The 19,340-nt window shown below is 43.1% G+C and overlaps 1 protein-coding gene across 2 annotated transcripts in view; it reads right to left on the reverse strand.

The window, feature by feature from the left end:
* Nucleotides 1-19,340, reverse strand: part of ITGA8 (integrin subunit alpha 8) — a 181,183-nt gene that overhangs the window by 152,820 nt on the left and 9,023 nt on the right. For both annotated transcript variants that reach the window (XM_084858984.1, XM_084858985.1), the window contains exon 3: nucleotides 561-661. In XM_084858984.1, coding sequence (XP_084715110.1) covers nucleotides 561-661 — 101 coding nt within the window. The remainder of the gene's footprint in view (nucleotides 1-560; nucleotides 662-19,340) is intronic.

Raw genomic sequence — 19,340 nt, forward strand, 5'->3', positions numbered from 1 at the left:
TCAAATATTCCAATAGGACAGCGTTTCCCAACCTGGTGCCCTCCAGGTGTTTGGGATTACAACTCCCAGCATTCCTGATCATTGGCATGCTGTCTGGGGCTGATAGGAATTGATGTCCAAAACATTTGGAGGGCACCAGGTTGGGAATGGCTGCACAAGGATATTCCTTTAAAATGTAGTTCAATATGAAACACTTAAGGTGAAATCCTATGCACGTTTAGACAGAGAAACATGGCTGGCTGGGGCATGCTGGGAGTTGTAAGACTTTTTCTGTCTAAAAGTGCATAGGATTGCATCCTTACACACTTACGTGTTTGGTCTTTGTATCATCCAACCTAATGAAAGTTCTAGAGAACTCGAACATTCGCTTGGATTTTGTGGCCTGTTGCTTAATCCTAATAAAGTTATTGCCCAACTGTGCATTTTGGAGCTTTTTGAACTAATAGGGCTATGTGTGCTTTTTACACTTACACATGTGTAAATATATTTTGAACATGTATGACTGAAAAAGAAGAAACACCTTGGGCAAAACAAATACACAAAACATGTTAAAAACTTACCACAACGTTTCCTTTATGAGCTCGGACGGTTGCTCCAAACCACTGATTTGATTTAAACTCAATGGGTTCCCTTGTGCCATTGACCTTGATTTTCCTGTTGTCTGCAAAAGAAAGTAAGTACGATGTTTGCACTTACAATTATTGGACTGGCCATCATCATGGATACGAATGAAGAGAAAGGAACATTATGTTGTGCACAATCATCTTGCCACAGTTCTTGTTACTTACAATGGGTTGGGTGCAGACTGGGTTAGTTGCACTTACAGGGTCGTATCCCACTGTGTCATTCCGTTACTGCAAATGACATTGCACTAGTGGGAACTAAGTTCCAAACTATGTGCAAGAGGAGAATCCAACTAAAGTCATGTTTGTGCAGTTGCACAAACAGTTACGCATTATGCTTGTGCAACCTGTTGTGCAACCCACTGTCCATTATGCTCATTGTCCAACTGGTTGCACAGCTGCTTGCACAACTGGTTGCATAAGCATATGAGCAACGGCTTACACAACAGAAAGATTTGGAAGAGCTCCACTAGCGCTATTTGAGTTTGCAGAATGACACTGTTGGATACTGCCCATAGTTCCCATTAATTTCAAAGAGAACTATAAGTGCAACTAACCCTGTCTGGATCCAACCCAATATCTATAAATTCTTCCATTGAGAACAATGAGGTTTATTTCCAAGTATTATTAGGATTAGGGTGCTGGGATATAAAAAGTTTAAGAGTGCAACCCTATGCATGTTCAGACAGAAAAAAGTCTTACAACTCCAGGCATTCCTCAACCAGCCATGGTGGCTGGGGAATGCTGGGAACTGTAGGACATTTTTCTGTCTAAACATGCATAGGGTCGCACCTTAAGTTCCTGTGTCATTCATCCTCATACTACAGGTTGCAGACTAAGGTTTTTTTAAAAAAATTGACTTGTTATTGTGAATTTCAACCATACAAAACATAAAAAAGAAGCAAAAGAAACATAACACTTATATATAGGTACATGTGTTGAAAGTCTCCATTTCAATTCGCTATAACATTCTAAACAAAAGAAAAAAGGAATTATACATCAACTTCAACAAAAGCAGGCCAAATATCCATATATGTGTCAATTTGCGAGTGGTGCCTATAGGCCACCCTTTCAAATGTTGATAGCATTATAGGTCCTCAGTCTATTGCATTTATCCTTCCAGTGTTGTAATATCAGTCTTTTGGCTGTCATAACGGCACAGAAAATCCATTTACACTAACAATTCATTAACTTCAAAGAAGCAGGTAAGTAATTTAAAAGAATACATACATCAGTAAATATTAAGGAGTGTTCCAATACAAAGTTAATCCACATAATAATCCACATAATAGGCAACTATTGGGTATTTCAGAAACATATGGTTAAAAGAAGCATTCACTGTATTACACCTCTAACAATTTGTCGAACTAGACAAACCTTTATCAAAGAGATGTTGTGGCATCCAATAGATCCCAAACAGGAGCTTTTGCTGAATAAGACGTGACTGAAGATCTAGAGACACTTGACATTACAGATGCTAACGCAGCAATCAATTGATTGGGTAAACTAGGACAATCCAGTTCCCCCCAGGTTGCAGACTATGGTTAAGAGGCTCAAGGTCACCTAGAAAGCTGTGCAAGCTCTTCCAAACCTAAATCCAGTACTCTTCCTAACTTCTTATCACATGCAACACTGACGTGCACATGAAGCTCCTGTAAATGCAGTCTTTTCTGTTCACAAAGTGGTGTACAGCAGAACTGTCTCCAACACTGAAAAGAGCAGGGATCATAGAACCATAGGGCTGGAAGGGGCCTACAAGCCCATCGAATCCAATCCCCTGCCCGATGAAGGAAGCCTGAGCCCCAGGCAGTCTCCCACCCAAGTACTAACCAGGGCTGACCCTGCTTAGCTTCCAAGATCAGACAAGATCAGGCACATCCAATGCAGACACTCCAAGCACGTTCTGCAGCACATAAGGAGCTCTACATCAGGTTGATTATATTCAAATAAATCCTTGCACTCCAATCTCAAATTTATCTACATACTCAAAATAGGGATCAGTAGGATTTACTTCCAAATAATGAGCTTAGGATCAGGTCAATATATAAGTAGTTATTAAAGTTATTCCTATTTCAATCATTCAAGCATGGCATTGAATAATTTTTTAAAAACAAGAAATGGGAGCTATATAAAATGACACCTCTGACCACGTTAATTTAGCTACAATAAAAGTGATGAAATTAAAAGCAATCCTGGCCTACAGCTGTATTCTAAGGAACTGATGGAACCAGGAAATTCCAAAACATAAATGAATAAAATAACCAAGAGAGATAAATTTCTAAGAAGATACTTTGATATCATCCCCCGCCCCCCCCCCCCGTGCACCCTGGGGATGAACCACAGAGTGTTTTTTTGATCAGGCCAATGCCGTTTTTCACCATTCAATATTTCACACGTCAGAGGACTTAGTTCTGACCCGTCAACATGTGTACCACACTGCCACGAGAGACAGCTTTGTAACACTGCTTTATATACACGTCACAGATGTAAGCATAAGAAAAGCCATCTGGGTAAAAACTCAGCCCAATTATAATGCATTTCAGGTTTTTAATAAAAAGCAGACCTCCCTTCCTTTCACCCTCAGTCCTCTGAAGTAAACTGATTTCCCACATGTTTCTAAACTATGTTCCTCCCTCACCAGTCACTCCTAATGAACTTCTTTATTTAAACCCCCAAGCGAACGCAAAGCCCCCTGCCCCTCATATCTGGGCAATCCTGATTTGTTTCTGGTTCATATCAAGACGTAGTTCACCAGAACCTACTCTAGTTATTCAAGTGGAGTAAAAATAAAAACACACACACTGTCAAAGAAGGAATTTAAAGTATTTTTTTCAATGTCAAAGTATGTTATATGTATTTACAAAACTGAAACACAAACACATACTGGGTACAGTGGTTAATATTTACACCCAGTGCAGACAGAATGTTCCCAATCCCCTAATGATGGTGCCACAAGCTTGTGTGCGTGTGCCCCACTCTTGCTCATCCCTTATGTCCATCCCCTTCATTGGTTTTGCTTTAACCATGATATAGCATCATGACTGCTTCAGCACTAACATGACTGTGTCCACAGTGGGGAGCAGAGTTGGGGGCGGGGAACTGGGTTGAAAAAACAGGATGGGAACTGGGTTGAAAAAACAGGCCACAAGCTTATTGCTTCCAGCTTCCACAAATCTGGCACTGGAGGGAAAGTCCAATGTTTTTGACAGTGCCACTGCTGACAGTAGAAACCACGGCTGGTGTCAAGGGTAGGCATGGTTGGGCACTTGCTGAGGATCCACACCCCAGCAGGGACCCACTGACAAGAGCCCCCGACTTGATCCTCCTCGTCATCATTGCAACCTGCGTTCTCACTTGCCACTCACTCTGGCCCAGATAACAGTGGTGGTGAGAAGGAGGAGCTGCATGAAGTATTCAATAATGTACTAAACAATTGTAAAGATACTAGACTACTTGTATTTAGATTTTTGGTTTTGACATTGCTTGTCTGCTCATAGCCTCTACCACCACCATGCCATCGCCCTCATTGCAGCCATACCACCACGACATATCCGGCTACAGGCTTGTGACAGGTAGAATGTAATCAACAGCTTGTAAATATAAGAGGGTAACTTGCCCGCTCCTGAAAAGTTAGGGGGGGCGGCTCAGTGGTAGAGCGTATGCTTTGCATGCAGAAGGTCCCGGGTTCAGTCCCTGCAGTCGCCAGTCAAGAGGACCGAGTGAAAAAGACCTCTGCCTGGGAACCTGGGCAGTCTTCCCCAACCTGGTGCCCTCCCAAAGCTTTGAACTACAACTACCATTGGCCATATCTAGCATGGCCAGGGATGCTGGGAGTTGTAATCCAAACCATCTGGACAGTAACAGGTTGGGGAAGGCTGATCCGGAGATTTACCCCCAGTCGGAGTAGACAGTACTGGGCTAGACAGACAATGGTCTTCTCGGCTAAAATCTTAGGGACATGTTACATATTTTTGGTAGAAAAGCATGAATTTCACATTTTGAGTTCTTTAAGTACTCTCAGATGGATATCATCTGGACCCAATAATTTGTTAGTTTTCAATTTGTCTATAAGGTCTAGAACAGCCTTTTCCAACCTGGTGCCCTCCAGATGTATTGGACTACAGCTCTACAAACATATCTTTCTGGGGATGCTGGGAGTTGTAGTCCAACACATCTGGAGGGCACCAGGTTGGGGAAGGCTGGCCTAAAATTTCATCCCATGTCACCACTATTTGCCCCTGTTCTTTAGACTCCCTTTCTGAAAATAACATTTCAGGCCTGCTTACCTGCCCTGCCTCTTCTGCATTGAGGACAGGCACAAAGAATTAATTCAGCTTCTCTGCAACCTCCTTATACTTAAAGCAGCTTCCTATATCCCAAGGTAGGAAGATTTTCTCATTAGCAGCACCTGATCTATGGTCCACCCTGAACTGAAGCCCATGTAAGCAAATTCTTTTTTGACTCACTTGGCAAATGAAGCCAAATGAGCAACAGTTCCATGCTTCAGCTTTTCTTCTTTTTGATTAAACTAGCATTTTTGAATGCATAAGTTGTTCAAATATGCAGTCTTAATTGAAAACAAAACTTCCAAAGCCTGAAACACAGACATGACCTTGACTTAAAAGGAACGAGTCTCATTCTGAGGAGTAAATGCTATGAACTCTTTTCTTCTCCTTCAACCTTTTAGGGAGTTTTAGAAGGCAGTGTGTTTTAGTATAGAAAAAACTCATATTCCAATGCAAAAAGAAATAATATGGGGTGAACAAAAAGATGCTTCTATTGCTAAAAGCAATTTTATAGCATGAGCTCTTTTGAGACTTAATCCAAGGTGGTGGGTGGGACTTCATACCCCCTGCAGGACCTGATAAATAAGATAACTCCTGCTGGATCAGACCAAAGGACCACCCAGTCCAGGGCAAGATAAGGCCTTTCAAATGTTTTGGCCTACAACTCCCATCATCCCTCACCATTGGCTATGCTGACTAGAGCTGATGGGAGTTATAGGCCAAAATATCTGGAGGGCCACAACGTGTCCATCCCTGACCCAATTTGACATCTTCCTTTACACAGTGGCCTTGCAGATGGTTCCGTGAAGCCCACAAATAGGACACAAGGGCAATATCTCTCCCCCACTGTTGCTCTTCAGTAACTGCTGTTCAGTGCCAGAACCCAGAACTTCCGTTATCATGCTGGAACAGGTTGTACCAGCTTTACACATTGACCTGGTTCATATGGCATGACAACCCACCATGGGTTATCACCCATGGTGGCTTGCTGTGATGTCCAAACCTGGTGCGGGGTCTGCAGAATGGCTTATTTTTCATGAGCGAGACACCCTGAGAACTCATGGCTTGTTGTTAGGTTGTTCAGGGTGGCTTGTTGTGACGCCTGAACCCGGCAGAGTAGGTTCTGCATGGCTTGTTTGAAAGGGATACAGAGGTGCTGCAAAATATCTGACCGCTCCTCACAGTGGCTTCTGCCCCTCCCCCTCCAGCTTCCTCCTCTGCCAGCTCGGTGCTTCATTTGACAGCGACCGGCCTTATCCTCGTGTAAGCTGAGTTAGAACAGTTATGTGCTAAAAAGGGGGGAAAATTGAGACTTTTTCTTTTTAATCATTTCCTGCAAAGGGGGATTTTGGCATGAACATAGGAGACAGAAAGCTCAAATCCCCTCCTCCTGAATCGCCCAGACATAAGTCAACAGATACATGCATAGCTGTGTTAGGAAGAGAAACTGGCTGTGAGGAGCAGCCAAGGAGGCTTTTTAAAGTGTTTAAATGAGAAAATAAGTAAAGCCCTCAACCACATCATCCTAAAAAGTAAAGTAAGGTCCCCCTCTGCTCTGAAGATATGGCACATGTATGTCAATGCATGTGCTTCACTAGGCAAGAAAGGGAGCGAATCACAGCTAGATGTACAGATTGTATGAAATCCCTTCTGTCTGTGTTTCGCAGACTGTCAGGTGCCTTTTGTCCCGTTGTTCACCCATCGATGGAATCAGATTTTTTTGGTTTCAGAATTTGCGCAAATTTGTGTGTGCAAAAATGTACAAATTTCCCCCAAATGTGCACTTTCACGCTTTAGCCTATGGCAAAAATGCACATTTTTGGCTGGGGGGTTTATTTTGCATATTTTAAATGAAGAAATTTGTGCAAAATTTGGGACAGTTAGAAAGCTGGTCCACAATTATGCAGAATCCCCCCAACAAGGGAGAAGCTGGTCCACCGCAGAATCCCCGGGTCAGATTCATGAAAATCCAAACTAATTTGGTTGTGTTGTGGATTTCTCTGACATCCCTAATCACAGCAGAAGTATCAGAGAGTTGTCCTTCAAAGGACCCTGGCATATGTGCAGGGAGCGGGTGGGAGGAGTAAATTGCAAACAAGCTATGACAAGCCTTGGAGAGGCTGACTGTCTGTTGGCATCATCATGGGTTATTGATCAAATAACCAACCCACGGTGGCTTAGTCTCAGGGTGGCTTATCGTGATGTTAGAACCAGCCCCAATAGAGTTTTTGCCCATGGAATTGTCTTCTGAAGTGTTATTTTTAGATCAGTATTTCCAGATGATGATAGCTAACTTGCAAGTTGAGACAATCCCTTTTCTCTCTCTGACCCCATATACATCTCCCCTTCCTTTTGTCTGCCATCTCTCTTTTCCATTCATGTTTGTTTACCCCCAAGAAAAACCTTACAGAGCTGCTCTTGAATAAAGAATACTACCTGCTGTTCCAGGACTATGTTCATAGTACCAGCTCAAACATTTCCTCTCCCATGTGGACATTACAAAAAATGGGGGATGGGCAGATCTGTCAATTTTAGTTTTGCTCAGTTTCTCATTTTTCCAATCTTAAATTTGTTTCAGCCTGTTTCTTTATCAGTTTCAAAAATTGTGAAAATTTCTACCCATTTTTGTGTGCATTTCTCCTAACATGCACATTTTGGTACCTTATGTTTCCTAATATATACATTTTTTCAAAGCAATTTTCCCTAATATAAGAATTTTTCCATTGGAGAACTGCATTGCAAAATTCGGAAAAGTGCGAATATCAAAATATCACTGGATTTTGGTTTGTGTATTGGTTCTGGAAGTACAAATGAGGTAAATTTGAATTAAAATTAAACCCAAACAAATTTATCCCCCATCCCTAGACAAAACACATAGATATACACACATTTACACATGATAGTATTCTGTTGGGTTTAGTGCAAAAGTTAGCTCAACTATGTGGAATTTCTCCGTCCCAATACCAGCTGCCGGCAGAGATGTGCAGTGCATCCACAAAGAAGTGGCATGCAATTAGGACAACTTTTGTAGTAAACCCGACACAAACATTAGGTGCGCCATACACAAGTAGTTCTCCACATGCAAAGGGTAATATTTGAATCAGGTACATAATCACATCATCTTACTGATATCATCTACAGCAGCAGCAGCAATCATGCTACTGAAAATAATGCCACTCAAAGTAATATGTAAATGACGCCCAAAGGTTAACTTCTTTAAAAATATGTATTTGGGGTGAAAAAGGAAAAGGCCTATAATTTAAAAATAATACATTTGGGGAAAAAAAGTAGTTTCTAATCAAAAAGGGTGCTCTAGGTGAGTTGAAGAAATATGCTACTGATTTTCTCACTCTCTTTAGGCTACAGGCTGGTCTTAAAAAGGGCCAGAAACATGGAACTCCCAGAATTAATTACACGGCCTGTTTCTCTGAAAAATCATTCCAAGCCCAGACTTGGCATCAGCACCTGGCGGGATGGGGCAAATGCTGGTTGGCTCCTGTTGCCAACCTCCTTTTAAAGTCCTTTTTTAAAATGGCCCAGCACTCTGAAGGGAGGTGGCAGGCAAGGTGGCTGCAGCCACCACCAACTAAATTTCCCCAGAATGCCTCTGGGACCCAGTGCATGGCCCATAGACATTCTGGGTAGATTAAGATAGCAGCCATCTCACCACACACTTCTCTTCAGAGTTCTGGGCCATGAGGGCACTCTCTGGGCACTCTCCATCCCCAGTGCTACATGCTGCAGTGCTGCCATCACTCGTGAGTGGGGAACAGTCTGGCATTGGGAGGGACTCTGGAAGGCATCTTGCCCAGGGCGAGGTACTGAGACTCTAATTCACGCAAGGCGGTGCCCTCCTTTGAACCCGTACTAGTATGGATTGTATTTCTTCTCCACAGCAGGGGGTGAACCATGGCTCAGTATTCTTAAGAGTTAGAATTGTTTCAGACATATGCAGTTGGTCGAGGCCTTGCTGTACATATAATATGCAACTCAAGAGGTACGTGCGCTGTCGTCAAATGCTGCATGGAACATGCAGCTGTGCCAAAGTCTTCCTACATGGAAGTTACTTCCATACATGACAGACTTACTTTATTTATTTATTTATTTATTAAAAAATCTTGGCCGCCTTTCAGGGCAAAAGCCCTCCCAAGGCAGCTTACATGTTTGCAATGGCCAACGGAATATAGAAAAACATGATAACTTATTACTGACAGAGTGTCGAGGATTCTGCACATCCATAAACATACCACAAATAATGGAATACAACTTACAGGGAATACTAAATTTAGTCTCACTTCTTCTTTTTTGTAAGAGACACAGGATGAAAATAATAATAAAAAAAATAAAAAAAATAAATTAAACGCTCTTCTTGAAAATTTCTTTAATTCATCCAAAGCTAAAAATCTGACTCAGTTTTTAGATGTTCCCAGTTTAGGGACATTCTCCTTGAAGCCAGAAATAGCTTTACCCAGGATAATATCAACACTGTGATCCAAAGCCGCCATTTGCACTGGAGTATCTACCTGCAGTGTCCTTTTGTCTGCATAGCTAGTCCCATAGCCTTAAGTAGATGTGGGGGCAGGGCGGGGGGAGGATATGTTTTTAGCCTTGGATCCAAGTGAACTAAAGTGCACTTGTTAATGGTGGATAAGGGCTACCAGTCATGGCAGCTATATATATCGTCTCCAGTACCAGAGGCACCAGGTTTGCATGATCCCTGGGCGCCGTTTGCCTAATTACCCACCCAGGCATGGCTTGCTGTGTTGTCCAAACTCAGGTGGCATGGCTTGTTTGAAGTGGAAATGACCCTCAAGTAACCCATGGCCTGCTGCTGGGCTACTATGACCCTGAACACCAGTTGCTGGGAAAGTGCTCTTGCCACATGTTCTGCTGGTTTGCTTCCCTTTGGGGCATCTAGTTGGCCACTGTGGGAAGAGAGTGCTGGGCTAGGTAGGTCTTTCGTCCGATCCAGCATGGCTCTTCTTATGTTTTTATGACAGTCCTCTGTTTGAAGGGCTGTCCAGTCTAAGTCTGGTTTAAAGATAACCATAAGGAGGGAGAGAATCAGGAGCCTTGAAGCTATCAACTGTTAGCACCTGGAAAGCAGGCTGATATAAATTAGCACGTGCAAATGTCATGCAAACCTGTGTCCTCTTCTGTCCTCTTATTTAGCGATGCATATGTGGCCACCCTAATGGTTAGAGGTGAAACTGGCACCCCCAAGTCTGGGATGTCAAAAAGAAGTAGGATGAGGTTTTTTCTTTCACAGTCATTTTGCTTGACACCTAAACCCTATTTCGTAGCCAGTTTCCCACAAGGTCTCACCATCTTTGCGTTTAATAGTTTGCTCATGTAATTAAATCCCTGGAGTTTCACAATACATCCTCTCTCCTGAAATGATCCCTGGCTTTTGTTACAATCAGCTTTGTGTCTGACCAAATGGACTCATGTTTTATCTCAGCTCCACACTTTGCCAGAGATTCCCTTCCCTCTGCCTTGTCTCTTTATTCTTGACAGGAGAGTCATACTTTGGTTGAAAAGCACAACCCGTTTCACCAAAATGTGACTGAGCACACCCACAGGAATGAAGTGCTCGCCTAACCCTCCACAATCGGCAAATCTAATTCCAGCAACTCTGGGCTTTAGCACTAGTCCTTAAAAAGACATGGGGCATGGGGAGTATGTTTTTGTGTGCATACGTGTTTGTGTGTGCATTGTTATAGGATAGGGGATTCAGACATTATACTGAACAACATTCTTAAATTTAGTGTTTTGAATCCAATAAAAGGAAGTATTTTGAGTTGCTCTCTAGCTACCCCTTCTGGACATATTAGACAACCGTAATATCACCTAAACCTTTTCAAAGGTAGATTTTATTTATTTATAAATGTATTTATTTATTAATTAGACTATTTATATTATGACAAATAGATTAGATTAGATTAGATTGATGTAACGATTTCCAAGGTGATTCACAAAATACAGTAAAAACTATATATTGATCTTTAAAAGGTGTGTGTGTGGGGGGGAATACTTACAGCAGCATCAGACTAATAAAAACAGCAGGTGCCAGAACAGATTGGGCAGAAATTGCAGTAGCTACAAGATGTAATGAAGGCCACCAACTTTAAAAGGGGATTAGACAAACGTATGGAGGGGAGAGGTCTATCCATAGCTACTAGTCAGGATGGTTGTAAATTACCTCTAGTATCGGAAACAGGATATTTCTGAATACCAGTTGCTGAGGGGCAACAACAAGAGGACAGGACTATTGCCCTCAGGTCCTGTTTCTCATAGGTATCTGGCTGGCCGCTGTGGGAAACACAATGCCCTTATAATGTTGTAAGTGGCACTCTGTTACTACTCGAAATAATCACGGCAGCCTGAAAGCTCTCTGGAAGAGAATCAACTTGGCCTGCCACCTAAAAACCTGCAAAGGAAGAACAAGTGAACTCCTCTAGGGAGGGAGCACCAGAATCTTGATGCTACTGCCAAGAAGGCCCTGCCCATGTAACAACCATTGTACTTCAGGTGGTGAGGGCACAAGATCTGAATATACAAATAGGTTTATGAAGTTCTTATTTATTATTATTACATTTATATCCCACCATGTTTCCTCTTGCAAGGAACCCAAGGTGGCTTACACTGTCCTCCTCCTCTGTATTTTATCCTCACAATAACCCTGTGAGGTAGGTGGGATGGGGCTTATCAATGTGCAGGGTGGCTGCTCTCCATCTTTACAACCATTTCATACTTTATGCCAGAAGTACAGAACTTCAGGCCTGGGAGCCCAATCAAGCCTTCTGGGGCTCCCCAGATGGCCACCCCCTTTTCTTTGGCCTCGTCATCTTTCCCCTACCCATCAATTGTATGGTGGTTTCCCAGCTTTTGCCCAGTTTTTTTCTGTACAGCAATCCTATGGCCACTAGACACTGTTTAGAGGGCCATAGGTTTTTCCAGTTTCTGGGAACCGAGGTCGGAGCCAGGGCTCCAAATGTGGTTCCCAGAAACCACGCTCCCTGCCACCTCCCCTGCCCCCTTGTAGCTGGCGCAGTTCTTTCTGCACCAGCTTCTTCTCCATGCCTGGAAATGGAACACAGAGAGGGTAAAAGGGGGGCAGTCCCTGGGGTAGGGAGGGGAGGAGACCATGGAAGCCACTTTACGAGGCTTCCTAGGCACTACATGACCTCCCGCCCTCCTGCTCTGAAGTCCCTGGCTAGACACACGAAATCACTTGTCTACCTAAAAATGCAAGGCAGGTGGAATACAGAGGTGAGAATCGCCTCTGTGCTCCAGCCACCCTGCATTGGATAGGCATCGGCTTCTGAGTTCAGAGGCTGATGTCTATCTCTATAGGATTGTGCCCTAAAAGGTTGGAATGCCTCTCCAAAGGCTTAGATACTGGCAGTACACGCGTTAAGCTAAAATATGCTGGTATTTTTTGTATTTTGGCCCCACCCTCTTTGCCTTGGTCATGCCCTGTTTTGCCTTTGGCCCTGCTCACCACTGGAATGCAGCCCCTGAGAGCTTCTATGAAATTGAATCTGGCCCACAGGCTGAAAGAGGTTCAACACCACTGCTTTATTCTGTGGACAAATTTGTTGCTTGCCTACTGCATGCCTTTTGGTGAACAGCTTTAATATCTGAAGAGGAGACACATTTTGTAAACGTATGGTGCACATTGGTTGTGGCTCCCCAGCTTATCAAAGCTTCCCATGTCACACCTCTACGTGTCCCCCCAGATGCTTGTTTTCCCTTCAAATGCTACAGTGTTCACTGAGAGAGAAGCAGACATTTTGCTCCCTCTCTCAAAATATTAGAACCCGGGGTCATCCCATGAAGCTGATCGGTAGGAGATTCTGAACAAATAAAAGGAAGTACTTCTTCACACAGCACATAGTTAAACTATGGAACTCGCTACCACAGGATGTAGTGATGGCCACCAATTCGAATGGCTTTGAAAGGGGGTTGGACAAATTCCTGGAGGAAAAGGCTATCAATGGCTACTAGTCTTGATGGCTATGTGCTACCTCCAGTACTAGCGGCAGTGAGCCTATGTACACCAGTTGCTGGGGAACATGGGTGGGAAGGTGCTGTGGCACTCATGCCCTGCTTGTGTGTTCCTGGTTGACAGCTGGTTGGCCACTGTGTGAACAGAATGCTGGACTAGATGGACCCTTGGTCTTCTTATGTTCTTATGTTCAGTAATAAGCAGCAAATTTGTAAAGTCTCAGTTGGCCCACAGATCTATTTCTAAATGGAACTGAACTTCAGATTGTTATCCCCCTATATATAATGACTGTAGTTAATCCACCCGCAACCAGCCAAGTATGTTCTTTGGCTTTCTGTTCTTTGGTTCTGCTACAGTCAGGGCCAAAACAGACATGACTTTAAATCTTTGTCTAGCAGCTATATCTTTTTTCCCTTCATTTTTACTCTAGAGAAGATCCAGGTCTTAACCTCCACCCCACCCCCAGTGCTAAGGTCCCAATCTGGATTGGGGCTTTTGTGCCTACTCCAGAGTAAAAATGGGGGGGAAAGCATAGTTGCTAGACACACATTTGGCCCTCAGCAGATACTTATTTGATACTGGAGAAACAAGCAAAATAATACACACAACTGGGGGAAAGATTTATGGACTAAGGAAACGAACTCAATGGTAGACTAAAGCAATAAGGACATAAGTATTGCTACTGACATTTTAAAGACGGAGACATGGAAGAAATAACATTAGCCAATTTGTCTAAAGGAAAAGGGAGTTTCTTATTGGAACTGGAATTATAACTGAGCTTTTTGCTCCCAGTCCAGTGAACCAAGGACTAAAAACATTATATCTCACAGAAGGACCTCCAAAAAGAGAAGAAGAAAAAAGGCACAATTTCCAGAGATGAGAAAAGTAGAAAAATGAAGAAAGCAGAAAATACACGGACTGTAGAAAGCAACCAGCCTTGAAGGAACCCATATGGATGCCTACAACATTTTTCATTTTTACCCTTGGTGTGCACTGCTAGGGCTTGTGAATTACCATTGGCATGAATTGTTGGCAAATTTAAGTTGTTGGCACAGCAATGTGGGAGTCCTGAGTGTGCCAAGAATGTCATAGGCCATACGCTGGCACTAGAAATAAGGGCACTAAGGGATATTAAACTTCCCCAGAAACAAAAGGTGTCAAAGAACAAAGCTGAGGGGATTCAGAGTAAAACATTCTATCCCATAATTCTGGGGTCTTCAACACGGTGTCCATGGGCACCAATGTGCCAGAGGATACCTCTCTTGGTGCCCAATGGGCTAACTGCCCTTCCAGATTTTTATTGTATTTGTTAAGATTTTTTAATTACGTTTTCTCTTTTAACAGGGAGGCTGGTATGCTGCAAGGTGAAGTGTTGCCCTCCAGCACTGTCTTTATTTGGGTTCAAAAGAGTGGTTTTGAATTTTGGAACTCAGACCCCACCGCTGCCTTGGACTTAGGATCTTGGGTCAGTTACATTTCTTTTAGTCTCACCAATTTTGCCTTCTGGGCAATGAGTGTTTTGTGACCAGCCATGCCTACTATGATAGCCATTTTGTGAGAGTGCCCATGACATTCTTTCAAAATTCGAAATGTGCCCACCGAGCCAAGAAGGCTGGGGAGCCCTGCCATATTTTATGTATCTTGATTAACGTAGGCTGCAATCCTAAACACATACTAAAGGGCAAGCCCCGTTAAATGCAGCGGGGCTTACTTCTGAGGAAACATGTATGGGATTTTGCAATTGGAGCCATACCTGTTTTAGAATTTAGCCCTCAGGTTGCCAAACACTTTGGCATGGAATAGAAAGAGCACATATGTCTGTGCTTCAAGCACAATTTTTATACAGCTGAAAGCACAGTCATGACAATATTTATATAACACTTGCAAGTATTCAAGTGGCATTAGTTATCTTACTGTAAATCCTTGCTACAGCCCCGTAAAGTAGGCCTCTGTTATTATCCCCATATTACAGACTGGAAGACGGCATTGAGAATCACTTGCCTACAGCCAAGTAGTTTCTGCAGGAAAGATTCAAACTTTGGACCTCCTGATTTATAGCACTGGCACTTAGCCACAGAACCAACCCAGCCCTCAATATGGAGCTTTTGGGGCACAGGTGCCTGGGGAATGGTTCATACAGCTGGTATAGCCACAAACAGGTGTTGGTATAATCAGAAAAGAGAACAAAATGATGGGTGCAAGCCACAATACAAGGAGTTCCAACCTCTGGCTTTGAAATGCAAGTAGGTTAACTTACAGCACAATCCTATGCCAGTTTATTCAGAAGTACCACTGTGTTCAGTGGGGCTTATTCCTAGGTAACTGTGCATAGCACCACAGCTTTAGTTCAGTGACAAGCTATGGGATTACGCGCTGTAAAGAGTGATGTCTTTCCATGTGTTATTTATATGCCATAAGGCCAGCTTTTCATGTAAAGTGTCACAAAATTCCACATGACTTACTGCTTGGCTTAGTCATTACTTGGCTTAGTGGGTTGCCTCTTATGATGCAAACGCTACCATGAAAAGGCCTCCACCGTCATCTCCACGCTTATCACACTGCGATTAGCACTGTGGGAAAGTGTGCATCTTCTGCAGCTGAAACAGAACATGCACTCATTTCTGGCATCAAGAACTCAGCTCTGTGTGTTTAGATTGCACTGCTTCCTTCCCAGGCTGCTCTCTTCTGTCTGCATGTGAGAAAACAATGGGTGTTGTATTTGCGAGATGAATAGGAGTCAGTAGTAATCATGTCTTACATAGTGTTGGAAATGTTGCCCAAGACATTTTGCTGCCTGAGGCAAAGGACAAGATAGCGCCCCCTCCCATTCTGTGTACAAAAGCCACCTGGACTGAAGTTGAGACAGCACTGGTGATTGGAGGACATCCTTCACCACACCTGAAGGCAGCAGGCTAGCTTAGGAAGTGCAGAGCAGGAGGATCATCAGCATCACTTCTAACCTCCAACACCTGGCTACTGTCTCCCAGGATCTGCTATCTGAGGCAACCACCTTGCTCTCCCTAACAGTAGGGCTGGTCCTGTTGCTGATCCATCATGAGGACCAGCCTCGAAATTCAACCCCATATTCCACAGATGGGCAGTGAAAGCCTAGATCATTTCCTTCAAGCACTGCTAATTTGCATTCAACTGACTAAGCAACTACCGTTGAAGCAGAGCTTTATACATTACTGTGAGACAACAGCAAAATCAGGTGTGTTCAAAATATGTCCCAATACACAAATTCTGTATTTAGACTTCCACAGAGTTTTTGCCAAAGTCCCTCATCAAAAACTCCTGAGTTAACTTAGCAGTCATGGGATAAAAGACTGGATTGTCTTATGGATCAGTGACTGGCTAAAGTACAGAGAGCTGAGAGTAGGAATAAATGGACAGTTCTCGCAAGGGAGGGATGTATGAAGTGGGGTCTGTATTGGGACTGGTACTTTTTAATCTTTCATAAACGATCTGGAGTTAGGGGTGAGTAGTAAGGTGGCCAAGTTTGTTGATGGCGCCCAATTATTCAGAGTGGTAAGAACAAAAAGAGAGTATGAAGAACTCCAAAAGGATATCTCCAAACTGTGCGAATGGGCAATAAAATGACAAAAGCAGTTCAAAATAAGTAAGTGCAAAGTGATGCACATTGAGGAAAAAACAAAAACAGCTACCCTTAACTTTATAACACATACACTAATATGGGCCTAGCTGGTGGTGAACAATCAGGAAAGAGATCTTGGGGTCAAGGTGGATACTTCATGGAAAACGTCCACCCAGCGTGAGGCAGCTGTGAAAAAGGCCAGCTCCATGTTAGGGATCATTAGGAAAAGGATCAAAAATAAAACTCCCAATATCGCAATGCCTTGATACAAATTTATGGTGTCACCACACTTGGAATACTGTGTACATTTCTGGTCACTGCATCTCAAAAAGGATATTGAGATGAGCCAGTGTGGTGTAGTGTGGCAAGAGTGTTGGGCTAGGAGCTGGGAGATCCGGGTTCTAGTCCCCACTCAGCCATGGAAGCTCACTGGGTGACTTTGGGCCAGTCACAGACTCTCAGCCCAACCCACCTCACAGGGTTGTTGTTGTGAGGATAAAATGGAGAGGAGGAGGATAATGTAAGCCGCCTTGGGTTCCTTGCAAGAGGAAAAAAGGCGGGGTATAAATGCAATAAATAAATAAATAAATATTGTAGAGTCAAAAATGGGTAACCAAAAATGATCAGGGAGTGGGAGCGACTCCCCTATGAGGAAAAGTGACAATGTTTGAGACTTCTTTGCTTGGAAAAATGGTGGGTAAGGGTTGACATTATAAAGGTTTATAATATTATTTATGGTGTGGAGAATGTGGATAGAGATCGGTTTTTCTCCCTCTCGCATAAGACTAGGACCCAGGGACAGCCCATGAAGCTGATTGGTGGGAGATTCACGACAGATAAAAGAAAGTACTTCTTCACACTGTGCATATTTAAACTATGGAATTTGCTGCAACAAGATGTGGTGATGACTGCCAACTTGGATGGCTGTAAAAAATGGAATAAACACAGTCATGGAGAACAAGGCTATAATTGGCTACTAGCTATGATATCATATCAAAAGAAGGGGCTCATATCCATGTGTTGCCTTCATTTCAGTTCACTGGGTGACTCTGGGCCAGTCATTAACCCTCAGCCTAACCTACCTCACAGGGTTGTTGTGAGGATAAAATGCAGAGGAAGAGGGCTATGTAAGCTGCCTTGGGTTCCTTGCAAGAGGAAGATAGACGAGCAAAGGGCTGGATGCGCCTGATCTCGTCTGATTTCATAAGCTGGGTCAAAACTGGTTACAACTTGGATGGGAGGCTGCCTGGGAATCAGGCTTGCTATACTGAGCAGGGGGTTGGACTTGATGGTCTCGCAGGCCCCTTCCAACCCTATGATTCTGTGATAGCTATATGCTACCTCCAGGATCACAGTGAGCATGCCTCTGCATACCAGTTGCTAAGAAACCACAGGAGGTGAGCACTGTCCTGCTTGTGAGCTTTCCACAGGAATTTGGTCGGCCATTGTGGGAAACAAGATAGACAGGCCTTGGGTCTGATTCTGCATATCCAAATGCACAGCAACAGCCATACTCCCAGGCAATGGACAACATATGTGAAGTTTTTTAGGGCACAACCCTATGCATGTATAGACAGAGAAAAGGCCTGTAGGCCTTTTCTCTGTCTAAACATGCATAGGATTGTGCCCTTAAATGCATAGGATTGTGCCCTTAATGGGTTTACTATTGTTTAAATTGTTATATTTTTGTACGTGGATTTTATATTATGTTCTTATGTTGGTTTTTTAGATTGTAATCTTTGTAATCTTTGGTTTTATGTGGTACTTGTAAACTTTTGAAAGTTTTATGTTATGTCTTGTTAAGTTGTATTTTACGGCTTTAATTGCGAACTGCCCACAGAGCCTCAGCTATTGGGCAGTATAAAAATTTAATACATAAAAATAACATTAAAAAACCCCATCCAGACGTCTTTGGCTATTGGGTGGAATAGAAATGTAATAAATGAAATGCAAAGAAATGTATAAACTTCTGACACTGACATAAAGCCCCCTGCAAGAGATGCCATGCCATCGGTCCATGTTGGCCATGCACCGTGTAAAGCCTGGGTGGCATTGCTCAGGCATGATGCAATTGTCTCAAATGGGTGCAAGTCAAAAGTAGTACCATTCTTGCTCTTTCATACAGACCACTCGTAGGAAGTGTTCTCATTCCCACTGCTGCTCCACTGATTGTATGGTAGTTATTGTTGGCAATGGTCATGAGAAGCTCATCCAAGTGTGCTGTGCAGTCTCCTCACGTTGAAAGATTACAAGCCCCATAAAGCATCTGAAAACTCAGCTTACTCAAGGGGTGAGGGGAGAGCAAGCCTCCTAAAGTGCGAAAACTTGTCAAAGACATCTTGGGCTCAACACTTACGAACAAGCTGGAACTGGGGACCAAACCAGGAATGTGGTTCACAATCCGATACTTTATCTTCCTGCCTGCAGCTGTGGTCTATAATCTTTTCTTGTAGAATGGTAATGAATGGTTCATCATTGGTTACCTTTTATTGTGCGAAAATGAATTACTAGGGAGACAGAATTGAAATTGATGCTTAATTATCATTACCTTTTACATTAAGCTTCTGGGTGTTCAGAGCTAAAATATTCTATTTCAACATTCCCCCTCTCCACTTTCATATGTTTTTAGAGGTTACACCCAGGACTTTGATATTAGCAAATCCCAAGTCTTCTATGAAATGACTGCAGTGTTTGATCCAGTACCATTTCTTTTTATTTAAAGCCAGTTGGATTCCATTGCCAATGTGTATTCTTCAGTAACTGGGAGATCTTTTAGGGAGAAGGGAAACTGGACTGTCATGTAAGCCATCAGAGGTTCTCTTTAG

Source organism: Heloderma suspectum, chromosome 5 (assembly GCF_057233095.1).
Source record: "Heloderma suspectum isolate Gila_16-S chromosome 5, 16-S_ref, whole genome shotgun sequence".
Lineage (NCBI taxonomy): Eukaryota > Metazoa > Chordata > Lepidosauria > Squamata > Helodermatidae > Heloderma > Heloderma suspectum.